This window comes from Bos grunniens, chromosome 21 (genome assembly GCF_055505025.1).
Source record: "Bos grunniens cultivar Pamir isolate PY7600 chromosome 21, Bosgru_T2T1.0, whole genome shotgun sequence".
NCBI classification, from domain to species: Eukaryota; Metazoa; Chordata; class Mammalia; order Artiodactyla; family Bovidae; genus Bos; species Bos grunniens.
In genome coordinates this window covers 2,569,738-2,584,663 of record NC_141185.1, presented here as the reverse complement: position 1 = coordinate 2,584,663, position 14,926 = coordinate 2,569,738, and the positions used below count along the sequence as shown (strand labels likewise).

General features: G+C 41.1%; 1 protein-coding gene across 14 annotated transcripts in view; it reads left to right on the top strand.

Moving 5' to 3' along the window:
* MARK3 (microtubule affinity regulating kinase 3) overlaps positions 1-14,926 on the top strand; it is a 116,149-nt gene that overhangs the window by 21,635 nt on the left and 79,588 nt on the right. For all 14 annotated transcript variants that reach the window (XM_086362781.1, XM_086362779.1, XM_086362780.1 and 11 more), the window contains one exon: positions 2,678-2,869. In XM_086362781.1, coding sequence (XP_086218907.1) covers positions 2,678-2,869 — 192 coding nt within the window. Of the gene's footprint in view, positions 1-2,677; positions 2,870-14,926 lie in introns of those variants that run through there.

The following is a 14,926-nucleotide window of genomic DNA, read 5'->3' as shown; positions in this document are numbered from 1 at the left end:
TTCTGCTCTCAGTCTTTCCCAGAATCAGGGTCTTTTTTACTAATGAGTCGGCTCTTCGCATCAGGTGGCCAAAGCATTGGAGCTTCAGCATCAGGTCCCTCCAATGAATATTCAAGGTTGATTTCCTTCTAAAAAAAAAACCATAGCTTTGACTAGATGGACCTTTGTCAGCAAAGTGATGTCTCTGCTTTTTAATATGCCGTCTAGGTTTGTCATAGCTTTCCTTCCAAGAAGCAGACGTCTTTTAATTTCATGGTTGCAGTCACCATCTGTGGTGATTTTTGGAGCCCAGGAAAGAAAATCTGTTACTGCTTCCACTTTTTCCCCTTCTGTTTGCCATAAAATGACTGGATGCCGTGATCTTTGTTTTTTGAATGTTGAGTTTTAAACCAGCTTTTTCACTCCTCTTTCACCCTCATAAAGAGGCTCTTTAGTTCCTCTTCGCTTTCTGCCATTAGAGTGATATCATCTGCATATCTGAGGTTGTTGTTTCTCCCTGCAATCTTGATTCCAACTTGTGATTCATCCAGCCTGGCATTTTGCATGATGTACTCTGCATATAAGTTAAATAAGCAGGGTGACAATATATAGCCTTGACATACTCCTTGTCGTATTCCTTTCCCAATTTTGAACCAGTCAGTTGTTCCATGTAAGGTTTTAAATAGCTGTTGCTTCTTGATCTGCGTACAGATAGCTTTCTCAGGAGGCAGGTAATATTCCCAGCTCTTTAAGAACTTTCCACAGTTTATTGTGATTCACACAGTCAGAAGCTTTAGCCTAGTCAATGAAGCATAATAGGCGTTTTTCTGGGATTCTCTTGCTTTTTCTATGATTCAGCAGATGCTGGCATTTGATCTCCGGTTCCTCTGCCTTTTCTAAAACCAGCTTGTACACCTGGGATGTCTCAGTTTACGTACTGTTGAAGCCTAGCTTGAAGGGTTTTGAGCATTACCTTGCTAGTGTGTGAGATGAGTGCAGTTGTACACAGTGTACATTCTTTGGCACTGCCCTTCTTTGGGATTGGAATGAAAACTGACCTTTTCCAGTCCTGTGGCCACTGCTGAGTTTTTCAAATTTGCCAACATATTGAGTGCAGCACTTTAACAGCATCATCTTTGAGGATCTTTCCGTAGCTCAGCTAGAATTCCATCACCTCCACTAGCTTTGTTTGTCGTAATGCTTCCTAAGGCCCATTTAACGTCACACTCCAGGATGTCTGGCTCTAGGTGAGTGATCACACCATCGTGGTTATCCTGGTCATTAAGACCTTTTTTGTACAGTTCTGTGTATTTTTGCTACCTCTTCTAAGTCTCCTGCTTCTGTTAGGTCCTTGCCATTCTGTCCTTTATTGTGCCCATCCTTGCATGAAATGTTCTCTTGATATCTCCAGTTTTCTTGAAGAGAACTCTAGTCTTTCCCATTCTGTTGTTTTCCACTACTTCTTTACATTGTTCACTGAAGGCCTTATCTCTCCTTGCTATTCCTTGTTTGTAATGGGCTATTTTCCCAAAATTCTCATTTGAAAATTAGAATCTTTTTGCTACAGGAATAAAGTTGTTTAGATTTGTAACCAGTTTGTAAAAGTCTTTTTAACTTAAAATAGAAGAAAACCTATCTCAAAACTTGGTACAGGAATGACAGAGATTTACTTAGAGGAATATAAAAATGTAGATGGAAATTAATGTGGACATTCTGAAAAGGATATCTTTTGAGGAATTCAGAGGTTGATGGCACAAATTCTTAAGCTCTCACTGTAAAATACTAGTTGTTTTTTTTTTTTTTTTTCCATTTTTCCTTGATAAGAATGTGTTACAAAGTGTAGTTTCTTACGTTTATCACCTAGAATCAGGCTTGTTTGACCTACAGGTAGAGAATGAACATGAGAAACAAGGGGTGTTTTCCTGGACAAGAGGAGAAAGGGATGAAGGTGCTTGACAGTGTCCCGAGAGGAGACAAAGCAGTTAGCGCTCAGTGAGGTATGGAGAGAGGAAGCGCTAGGCAGCTAGTTGCTCACGCATGCAGCGCTGTCCTCATCAGGCACTTTGTCACTCGAGCACCTTTCTGTTTAATGTGGTTAGAGGTGTTTATGATTTGTTTTACCTTTTTGGAGTATGTTGAATACTGTATTCATCTGTTCAACAAATGTTTATCAAGGGCTTTAGAGTCTGGCACACACTGTCTTAAAAATCATTGTTAGCAGCATAGTTTAGAAAGAAGTTGGGAATCCATATTCTTTTTGAATTTCTCACTAGTGATTTGGTGGTGAATAAATCTCAAGGTATCCTCATCTGGTTAATGGTGATGTTACCTGTTCTACCTATATCATAAGGTGTGTTGACTATAATATGTGCTGGTGTATTTAATAGCATGTGGGAAAGTTAAGTTCTTTATGACTGTAAGGCAGTCTTCTTTCTCCTATTTTATGGTATAGCCACATTACAGAAAATAATCTTCATCTATCTGAACACCCAGTTGAAGTTCAAGACTGGTATTTCTCTTCTCAGCATTTTATTTTCCTCATGAGTTTATATCACATGGGCAAGTCCCCATAAAGTGCCATATGTAGTGGGATTAAATTAAAGCAGAGATGTTTTGTTTCTTCAACTGGAGACTCTTTAACCTTGTCAACTACTGTGGGTTCCTCATTCCCTGCCCTTTGTTGTCTATTTTACTGCAGCACACGTCACATGGAGATGGGCGGCAAGAAGTTACCTCTCGCTCTGGGCGCTCTGGAGCACGGTGTAGAAACTCTATAGCTTCCTGTGCAGATGAACAGCCTCACATTGGAAACTACAGGCTGTTAAAAACTATCGGCAAGGGGAATTTTGCAAAAGTGAAGTTGGCAAGACACATCCTTACAGGCAGAGAGGTAAGTAACGAATTATGCTTGGGTTTCTGTTAATACACTTTCCCGTTTATTTCCATGTGAGACAAAGAGGAACACAATGTATATATTTGGGCTTTCTGTAAGCTAGTTAAACCTTTTTTAAGAATAGGAAGCTTATATATTAATTATCCTGGGAGTTGTTTTACTTTCTCATTTCTTTACTTTTCATTTACTTTCTCATTTCTTTCTCTGTTGTAAAGATTACATATTGAGTGTTTGAATGATTTTGCCTTTATAAAGAGATAGCGTTCTTTTTCAGTGGTAAATATGTACCACCACAGTAAAAATGTTTTAACTTCATTATAAGCTCACGGTACTTGCAAAAATTGTGTTGACTGTTTTTATAGATTTATCAAGAAGCTTCTTCATCTCCCCAAACATTTATCTCATAGCTTATGTTCGATAGGTTATTATATAGAAAGGCACATGCTTTCCTAATTTTTGTCATATTTGCTTTCTGCTCAACCACATTCCATGTTTATAAAAAACACTTCCATTAAAATTGCTCCTTAATTAACTCCCTCCTCACATTCTTTTTGTGCAGCACAGAACTGTTCTGGTGTGTTTGGTTTTTGGCTGCGCTGGGTCTTCATTGAGACACACGGGCCATTTGCTGGTGTGCAGGCTTTTCTCTAGTTGTGGCGCACAGGCTGAGTCGCTCTGCAGCACGTGGGGTCTTGGTTTCCCAACCAGGGATCAAACTTGTGACCTCTGCACTGAACCGTGGATTCTTAACCACTGGACCACCAGGAAAGTCTCTGTTCTGCTTTTTTTTACATAGTTTCTTGGATCTTTGTTACCTGCTGTTTCTTGCCTAAAATACACTTCATCCTTTTGTGTTGGAGTCACTTCTTGGGGAAAGTAGTGATTAACAGACTCCCTTTCCCCAGGCATGGCACTCATGTTAAAAATCACGGTACTTTTTCCCTAGCTAGCATTTTTACCATTACAGTTAAATAAATAGTATGTTTTACTATTATAATTACAATTATATTGCAAATTGCTTATTTATCTGTCTTTCCACTCTAATCTATGGGGAAGATATCAGCACTTAGCCATATTTGGCACATACTAGGTGCTCGTTGTTTAGTCGATAAGTTGTGTCTGACTCTTTTTCGACTCCATGGACTGTAACTCCCGGGCTCCTCTGTCCATGGGATTTTCCAGGCAGTGGATTTTCTGGAGTGGATTGCTTTTTCCTTCTCCAGGGAATCTTCCCAGACCAGGGATTGAACCCACATCACCTGTGTTGACAGATGGATTCTTTACCACTGAGCCACCAGGGAAGCCGTATTAAGTACTTAATAAATTTTTTAAAAAACTTTATTTTATATTGGGATATAGCCGATTAACATAGTGCTGTGATAGTTTCAGGTGAACAGCGAAGGGGCTCGGCCATGTGTCCATTCTCCCCCTGTACTTGATAAATATTTATTGGATGAACTTAATGCTACTTTTGAAGGAAACTGTAAAGAAATAATTCCCATGTAATGGAGCCTCCTGATATGTGTGCCAAGGCAGTGTTAAGATGTGCTGAGGCCTGCAGTCCACTGTGCAAGGGCCTGCTGGAGTGAGACCCACCCTGGGTTTGCTACAGTTTGCCCTACAAATATTCTAACTTCCTCTGTGTTCTGGGACCTGAAGAAGATTGTGCATCATTGGTCTATTCTAACTGGAGTCTTAAGTAAAGACTGTAACTAAAAATTTGCCTCCTCACGTTTCATCTCAATTTTAGTGGCAGTTCCCTAGTTAAGACTCCATAGAGATGCCGGGACTGCTTTTGGAATCAGTAAATAGCATGAGTTAGTGGAGCTTTCTTTGCTGCCCTAGATCCAAACTTTTTGAAATAAGGAACAGAACCTCTGAGTTTATTTCCCCCAACCAGTTTCAGGTGGTTACTTGGCCAGTTTCCTTATATAGATAGAGATGGTGGGTTAAAAGAGGAGTGAGACAGACAGACCCTCTCGCCTTTTACATAACTTACTTGTGCTGGAGTGAGACTTGCCATGTTTACATCTAGTGTGTTCTCTCCAGAAATGCTTGAATTTGACTATGTAGTGGCTAACTTAAAACACTTTTTTTTTTGAGGTCTGAAAAAATTGATTTTACTTTTTTTCCCCCCTATTGTAGGTCTTACCCAGAATCATGTAAAATATAAACATTATAGAAACTCATTATGTAGAAAATAAAATTCCTTAAACTTTCTCTCTTCTCAGAGGATCACTTTCAGCAGTTTGGTATACATTACCACAGTTCTTTATAGACACAGTAATTTTTGTTTATTTTAACAAGAAAGGACATAATGGTTTTTCTTACCAAGTGCTCAGTCACATCTTCATCACGTCTGGATTTCAGTGCTTCTGCACCTGACATACTCTCTTTAGGGGCGTTGCCTTCTAGTGTGTGCTGGCACCATAGTTTACCTATATTGATGGGCATTGGGTGGTTTCTGATTTTTTTGCTATTACGAACATCTGCACTGAATATCCTTAAACATAACTTTCTGTCCTTTATTAAGAGTGTTTCTGTAGGATAAATTCCTAGATGTCTGGAAGTCCTGGTTCAGAGGGAATGTGAGACTGTAGTTTGTTGCTGTTCAGGCGATAAGTTGTGTCTGACTCTGCGACCCCACGGAATGCAGCACACCAGGCTTCTCTGTCCTCCACTAACTCGCAGAGTTTGCTCAAATTCATGTCCATTGAATTAGTGATGCTGTCTAACCATCTCATCCTCTGCCACCCCCTTCTCCTTTTGCCTTCAATCTTTGACAGCATCAGGGTCTTTTCCAGTGAGTCAGCTCTTGGCATCAAGTGGCCAAAGTATTGAAACTTCACCATCACCGTCAGTCCTTCCAATGAATATTCAGGGTTGATTTCCTTTAGGAGTGATTGATTTGATCTCCTTACAGTCCAAGGGACTCTCGAGTCTCCTCCAACACCACAGTTCAGAAGCATCAATTCTTTGGCATGCAGCCTTTATGGTCCAGCTGTCACATCTGTACATGACTACTGGAAAAATCATAGCTTTAACTATATGGACCTTTTGTTAGCAAAGTGATGTTTCTGTATTTTAATACCGTAATGTTGCTGATGCTGCATCGCTTCAGTCATGTCCGGACTCTGTGCGACCCCATAGACGGCTTCCCACCAGGCTCCCCCGTCCCTGGGATTCTCCAGGCAAGAACACTGGAGTGGGTTGCCATTTCCGTCTCCAGTGCATGAAAATGAAAAGTGAAAGTGAAGTCGCTCAGTCGTGTCTGACTCTTAGCGACCCCATGGACTGCAGCCCACCAGGCTCCTCCGTCCATGGGATTTTCCAGGCAAGAGTACTAGGTACTGCTAAATTGGTTTTGAGAGAATGTCGTACTGCTTTATTAGCCTACCAAAATGAATGAGAGTGCCTGTTTTTCTACACCCTTGCTAACACTGTAGATAATTTTTGTCTATCGAATAAACAAAAAAATGATATTTTTTAAAAAAGATTGCTTTTTTGATAGCTGCTTACATTGATGATATTTTCATATATTTGTGTCATTTATATTTTCTTTTTAAAATAAGCTTCCTGCTGTATATCCTTTATCTGTGTCTCTTTTCTCTTTTCCTCTTAGTGATTTAAACCTTTTATGTGTTTTTAGACATCAGTCTGATCTGTCTGGGTTTCATGTCTTGGTGAGAACAGTTTACTTTTTTTCCCAGATTGTAAAAATGATTCTGTTTTTTTCTTTAAATACTGCTGTGACTGGCATTTGAATGTTTAATTGACTTACTGTGTATTTTGGAGGATTAGTATGAGGTGTAGAGTCTTAACTTTTTCCCCCTACATGCATTACTGCTTTCCCTGGATCATTGGTTCTTTCCCCCGATTGTTAAATTCCCTTTTGTCTCTCTGATTTAATTTATTTAGTTTTATGCCCAGTCATGGTGTTTTTATTACTGCAGCTTTTGATTGTACATTTTGATTTTTTGAAGTAGGTTAAAGTTCCCTGATGATTATTCTTATAAGAATTTCCTTGATCTTCTTGCCATTTAGTCTATCAGATGAATTTTTATTATATTCCACTTTTTTTGGGTGGGGGGCACACCATGTGGCATAAGGGATCTTAGTTCTCCACCAGGGATTGAATCTGCACCCTGCATTGGGAATGTGGTGGAGTCTTAACCACTAGCCCACCAAAGAAGTCCCTGTACAGGTCTTTATGTGAGCACAAATTTTAATTTCTTTAGGATAATTAATCCAGGAGTGGGATTGCTGGGTCCTATGATAAAAAAACTGAAGTTTTTTTAGACAGTTGATTTTATTATAGGTTTATTATAGTATATATTTTATTACAGGTTTATTATAATATTCCCAATAGATTAAAAGAAACCTAAAAACTATAGTTATTGTATTTTTATCACTTGGTACTGTTCTCCAGTCAGCCCATTGAAAATGAAAGTTTTTCCATCAGCATTCTCTTGCCCTTTTATAGGAATAGGATGTGTCTTTCCTATTGAGGTACTAAGACCTCTAAAGAAAACCCAGAGTGCTTCAGGAGGTGATTTTGGTAATTCAGAGACTTAATTCATTCAGTCAGTAGAAGATAAAGAGTTATTATATGGTATGTTAAGAGACATCAAACCAGTCAATCCTAAAGGAAATCAGTCCTGAATATTCTCTGGAAAGACTGAAGCTGAAGCTCCAATACTTTGGCCACCTGATGCAAAGAGCTGACTCATTAGAAAAGACCCTGATGCTGGGAAAAGATTGAAGACAGGAGGAGAAGGGGACAGCAGAGGATGAGATGGTTGGATGGCATCGCCAACTCAATGGACATGAGTTTGAGCAAGTCTGGGAGATGGTGAAGGACAGGGGACCCTGGCATACTGCAGTCCATGGGGTCTTTAGTTCCCTGACTTGGGGTTGAACCAGTGCCCCCTGCAGTGAAAGTGTGGATTCCTAACCACTGGACTACCAGGGAATTCCTTGGAGTTCCAATTAATCAGAGATTGGAAGCCTTGCAAAGGGCCTTGATTTATATGACTTTTGATTGTGCCATACGGCTTGTAGGATCTTAGTTCTGTGACCAGGGATTGAACCTGGGTCCTGGGAGTGAAAGTGCTGAGGCCTAACCATTGGACCACCAGTGAATTCTCAAGAGGCCTGATTTTTTAGTTTTTGGGTTTTTGTTTTGTTTTCTCTCTGTTCTGCTTTCTGGGACATGTCTGTATCTTCCAGTCTTTCTCTTAAATGTGTGTATGCTCCTGTGGGTGTCCTCCTCCCCCCGGTGCTTTCTTGTTCTCTGATTATTTGTCTTTATAGCGTCCAGTTCTGGTATCAGTGCTGTTTCTTCTGTTAACTCCCTGAGGATAGTAAAAAGCATGATTCTTTTTGTTGTTCTTGTTCCCTACATTGTTTCTCTTGTCGCTGGGATTCTTTCTTGGTGTCTTCCTTAGAGACTTCATTTGGAATCTGGTAAGTCTTGGTTGTCTGTCTGTCTTAGGTGGAACCCTAAGAAGCTGATCGGAAGCTGGGTTTGCGTGCATAGAATATGTTTGACCACTTTCATTTGGGAGTTGTCCAGTGCTTTTATTGGAGGACCCAGGTATCTCTGCCATCTCTTCTCTGGGACCCTTCTGTTCTCTAGATTAAGAATCCTCTGTTCTGCTTGGGAAGCTCTGTGGTCCCACCCCTCCTCAGTGGCAGTCTGACACTTAATCCCCCCCTTTTCCTCTCATGCCTCACTCCTGCCCTCTCCTGGCTTGTTGACTTGGAGTCCAGAGCCTCTTTAACTTCTGGAATCGGTAGTCATTGGTTGGGCTGAGGAGCAGCAGCATTCTTTATGCAGACTTTTGACTTGGGAATTAGCCCAGCAGCTCCTGCCACCTGGAAGCTCCGGGTCCGGAGCCCTTTCAAGCCTGCACCCTGTCTCCTTCAGAAGGCCCCTGAAGTGCGTGCCCACCGTTGTCCTCGCAGCCTGCTCTGCGCTTTTGTGGCTGCCCATGTTCACTGGCAGTCCGTGTCCTGCGGTAGAGGAGAGGCCAGAGGGGAGCGGGAAGAAAACAGATTTCAGTCTCGAACCTCATTTGTCCTCGGCCTCTGAGTACTCAATTAGCATTAGTTGTTGGTTGTAAGAATGATAAAACCTCAGCTTTTCATCTTTGAATGTGCTAAACTTCTTGAGATTTTAGTTTACAACATTTTGTGTGTGTCAAGACTGTGTTAACAGCTTTACAGAAAGTTTGGAGACCAGAAAGGAAAAAAATTCCCCCAATCAAAATATGCATAATACCATTATTTTGGTATATCATATCCTATATATATTTTTCAGCATACTTTTGGCCCTGATTTTGTATGCTGGTTTTTTCCCTTCAGAATTTTATCCTTAACAGTTTTCCCCAATGCTGCATAATCATAAATTGTAGGTTTCAGTGGTTATATGCAGTTTCATTGATTTGAACAGTAGTTTTCGATTTTTTTAATCTCACAATTCCATTAAACTTTTTAAATTGAGGACTCAAAACAAGCTTTTGTTTATATGAGTTACATCTATTGCTGTTTACTGTTTTAGAAGTTAGCACTAAGAAACTTAAAATATGTATTAATTTATTAAAAATAATAGACCTTTTACTTGTTAATATAAATAACATATTTTTATGAAAAATGACTTATTTTCCAAAACAAATTACAAAAAAGAATGACATTGTTTAAATTTTTTGCAATTCACTTTAATATCTCTTTTAATAGAAGGTAGCTGTATTTTAAGTCTGCTCTGCATTCAGACAATTTTGGTATGTGATTCTGGTTGAAGTGTATGAAGAAAATCTGGCCCCACTCAGATAAGTAGCGAACAAAGAAAAGAAGACCTCATTATCTCTCTCAGGTGGTTCCAGGTATTGCCCTTTGCTGCTCTGTTAAAACTCAGTAAGTAGTCATTGCTGGGATTTGGGCAGTGATTAATAGAATGTTTTCTTCAAAACAACTGTTGACACACAAAAAGAATATTTTGAACAGTTTGCTTTTATTGGAAATAATAGTAGCAGATTTGGAAGTAAGCCAGCAGAATGGTAAAAGATAGCCTTAGTAGTCTAATAACATATAACTGAAAAGGCCACCTGATCTGCCTCTTGAGAAACCTGTATGCACGTCAGGAAGCAACAGTTAGAATGGACATGGAACAACAGACTGGTTCCAAATAGGGAAAGGAGAACATCAAGGCTGTATATTGTCTCCCTGCTTATTTAACTTATATGCAGAGTGCATCATGAGAAACGCTGGGCTGGAAGAAACACAAGCTGGAATCAAGATTGCCGGGAGAAATATCAATAACTTCAGATATGCAGATGACACCACCCTTATGGCAGAAAGTGAAGAGGAACTAAAAAGCCTCTTGAAGAAAGTGAAAGTAGAGAGTGAAAAAGTTGGCTTAAAGCTCAACATTCAGAAAACCAAGATCATGGCATCTGGTCCCATCATTTCATGGGAAATAGATGGGGAAACAGTGTCAGACTTTATTTTTGGGGGCTCCAAAATCACTGCAGATGGTGACTGCAGCCATGAAATTAAAAGACGCTTACTCCTTGGAAGGAAAGTTATGACCAACCTAGATAGCATATTGAAAAGCAGAGACATTACTTTGCCAACAAAGGTTCGTCTAGTCAAGGCTATGGTTTTTCCTGTGGTCATGTATGGATATGAGAGTTGGACTGTGAAGAAAGCCGAGCGCCGAAGAATTGATGCTTTTGAACTGAGAAGACTCTTGAGAGTCCCTTGGACTACAAGGAGATCCAACCAGTCCATTCTGAAGGAGATCAGCCCTGGGATTTCTTTGGAAGGAATGATGCTAAAGCTGAAACTCCAGTACTTCGGCCACCTCATGTGAAGAGTTGACTCATTGGAAAAGACTCTGATGCTGGGAGGGATCGGGGGCAGGAGGAGAAGGGGATGACAGAGGATGAGATGGCTGGATGGCATCACTGACTCGATGGATGTGAGTCTGAGTGAACTCTGGGAGTTGGTGATGAACAGGGAGGCCTGGTGTGCTGCGATTCATGGGGTCGCAAAGAGTCGGACACAACTGAGCGACTATTTACAGTTAGTGTGCAGAGAAAGAAACGAACTTGACATAAACCTACTTTCTACAAATTAAAAAGCACTTAATTACATAATTGTAACACTTTTTTATTGTGATAAAATATACATAACATAAAATTTACTATTTTAGCCATTTTTAAGTATGCAGCTCAGTGGCATTAAGTGCGTTTATGTTGTTTGCAACCATCACCACTGTCCATCTTCAGAATAGACCCACTAGTCAATCTCATTATTCACAAATTCCAGATTTGCAAATTTACATACTCTCCAAAATTTGTTTACAATCCAGAAATCAATACCAGCAGTGCATTTGCAGTCTTTTTTGGCCGTGCACAGAGCAGTGAGAAGTTTGAATTGCTTTATGTGTGTTTGCTCTGCTGAGGTCCAACGAGGTAACACTTGGCATTCTTTCAGCTTTCATACTATTAACAGATGCCTGTTTTGTGGTTATTTAGTCCATATTTTCCACATTTTTTGGTGCATTTTGATAGTGATTTTGCTATTTAAAATGACCCCCAACTGTAGGGCTGAGGTAACTAGCCAGTGTTTCTAAGGGCAAAGGCTGTGAGCGCCTTATAGAGAAAATATATTTGTGAGATAAGCTTCATTCAGGCATGAGGTTGGATAGTGCTGCTGCTGCTGCTAAGTCGCTTCAGTCGTGTCCGACTCTGTGCGACCCCATAGACGGCTTCCCACCAGGCTCCCCCGTCCCTGGGATTCTCCAGGCAAGAACTCTGGAGTGGGTTGCCATTTCCTTCTCCAATGCATGAAAGTGAAAAGTGAAAGTGAAGTCGCTCAGTCCTGTCCGACTCTTAGCGACCCCATGGACTGCAGCCTTCCAGGCTCCTCTGCCCATGGGATTTTCCAGGCAAGAGTACTGGAGTGGGATGCCATTGCCTTCTCTGTAGATAGTGCTAGTCAGTGTTAATAAATCAATAACGTATAGTAAATGAGATGTCCTTAAGCAGAAACATAAAACAAGGTTATGTATTGGTCAGTTGATGAAAATGTTATGACCAGGGGCTCACAGGAACCTCTTCTAGAAACAGTGGTTCAGTATCCACCAATTCCGTGTTCACAGTGAATTTATAGAATGGAATTACCATGAGTAATGTGAATCAGCTGTCTTTTTTTTGAAATAGGAGGAGGCTTAATTGTTACCGATGTTTTCTTGTGACAGCAGATACATGGGAAGGAATATTAGGAAAGATTGTAGGCTTTGGGAAAGATTGAAGGCAGGAGAAGGGGGCGACAGAGGATGAGATGGTTGGATGGCATCATCGACTCCATGGACGAGTTTGAGTAAACTCTGGGAGTTGGTGATGGACAGGGAGGCCTGGAGTGCTGCAGTTCAATGGGGTCGCAAAGAGTTGGACACGACTGAGCGACTGAACTGAACTGAACTCAGGTGTCTTGAAAACATTTTCAAGAGCGGAGGAATCAGAAGCACCCTGAGAGCTCTTTACATGAGGTGTGTGGAGTTGGCTGGCTTAGCTCCACAGTGGCTTGGATGAAAGTTGGCCTTTCACTTGGACCTTCATGTACACAGCATTGAATTGTTTTCTGTGGTCAGTGAAGTTTTTCCTGGGTTGTATCCTTCCTTGAGCATACTCTAGGCTTGTGTGTGCCCTGTTGTGTGTACCTCTGATTTTTGTCTCCCAGAAATTGTTTCAGATCTCTTGTTCGCTGGTGCTACCTCTCCCATTCTCTTTGCCATTTTTTTTTTTTTTGGTCATTTAATCTTTATTGTTTAATGGGACTGTCAGATGGGAGAAGAGCGAACGCACATGATTAGTGTGCCATCTTTAACTGAAAGTACTCACTATGGGTACGAAAGAGCTTCTTAATCAAACGAGAGTCTCCTGCATTGCAGGTGGGTTCTTTACCAACTGAGCTATCAGGGAAGCCCTTTAGTTATTTTTATTCAAGTTAATGATCTATTACACAGTTTAAAGAATCGATGCTGGTTTTTTTAAGTGTTCCCTGGCCCCACCCCAGTTTCCTAATCACTTTCAGCCTTTTAAACTGTTCTTTAGGTTTTTTTCTTATTTTTGAATTTTAGGCATCATTAGCTATTGACTTTTGAACTGTAGTTTTTTAAAAGTCATCACTGACTTTAAAAAAATTAACTCCATATTGAAATATAGTGCACACATTGAGAAAAAAATATAAGTATTTGCAAAACCATGACCCAGAGCAAAAACACACCATGACTTAAACCCCAGAAGTCCTCCCTTCTACCTCCTTCTAATCACTTCACTTTCCTCCCCCTGAGATAACCACTATAATGACTTCTAAAACACTGCAGGTTATTCTGTGTGTTCTCCTCTTAAAATCATGGAGCCGCACAGCGTTCATTAACTTGTGTGCCTCTGTGACTCTGCCTTGTGCTCGTGACAGGCACTCATCTTGCTTTGCATTGTTAGGTTTAATTTGAAGTTGGTAGGCTTGTTCTCCATTGCTGTGGACTGAATTGTGTCCCCCAGAATTCAGATGTAAAAGCTTATTTGGAGATAGAGCCTTTGTGGAAATATTTAGGTTAAATTAGGTCATAAGGGTAGGCACCCGATCTGATAGGATTAGTGTGCATATAGGAGACACCAGAGAGCTTGCTTGCTTTTTCCACCTCATAAGGACACGGTGAGAAGCTGAGCGTCTGCTCGCCACGAGGAGCTGCCTGTGCTGGTGCCCCGATCCCTGACGCCCAGCTTCCCAAACCGTGAGAAAATACATTTCTGCTCTTTAAGCCACCCTGTCTCTGGTATTTTTGCTGTGACAGCCTGAGCTGACCAATATGCCATTCTTCTGGATCACTGTGTACTTCTATAGGACTTGGTAGTCTTTCTTGCCCCTGCTCTTCTGTAAAAGCTGTAATGCTTTAACACCCGCCAGGAGCAGGATATAAGGGTCTTTTGACCAGTAGTTAATTGACGGGAACTGGAAGATAAAGATTTTTCTCCATTGGGTGTTTGCCGCAGGTTTGTTGGACTCTTTGATTTGAGGAATGTTGAGGGAAGCCTTTCTTACATGTGAGCTCTCTTTTATTCCTATTTTGTAATTTTCCACTTTGCTTTAGGCATCAGGGGGAACAAATGGAATTTCCCGGAACTTTACACAGTGGCAGGGACACTTCTGTTTCCTTGCCTAGTGAACCCCCGTGGCATTTGTTGTGCAGGTGTGAGCTCACTTGAGAGCACCCCCATACACACACACCCTCTACAACCTTGGGCGTGGCTGAGTGGTCTGTCAGGTCTCTGTCTTTCTCAGGCAGCTAGTGATGCCCCACAGTTGCCTCGAGGTCGGAGCTCTTCTCCTGGCTCCAGCTCTGACCCTGGGTTATTTTGGTAGTTGAGTCATCCCAGCAGGGAGCTGGAAGGAAGAAGGGATTAGGAGCTTCCCCTTCAGCTTTCATTGCCACACATACACGCATTGTGTTAAATGAGGACTCTTGCTTTTGATAAAGCCTCTCGTCCACAGTGAGATTTAGCTGAATGCAACATGTTTTGAACTGATCTTGCTTTAGATACTATTTGAACAGCTGCTGCTGCTAAGTCACTTCAGTTGTGTCTGACTCTGTGCGACGCCATAGACGGCAGCCCACCAGGCTGCTCTGTCCCTGGGATTCTCCGTGGAGTGGGTTGCCATTTCCTTCTCCCATTTGAACAGCAGTACTTGAAAGTGAATATGTGTACTAACAGAATCAGAATGGAATCTCTAGAAGGTGGATACTGAGCAGAAGAAATGAGTGAACAAGGGGCCTCTGAGGAGAATAGAAATTGAACTGGAAAGGCAGCATTTATGGTGGATTTGGATATGAGAGGAAGAAAGAAAGCAGGATTGTGGCCAGAACAGTGTTATCAAAGGGGTTTCTTTGGGAATGGGCAGATCCAAGTATACCACATAAAATTACTTATGAGAGTAAAGTTTGTGGGGGTTTTTTGGCCACACCGCATGGCCATGTGGGATGTT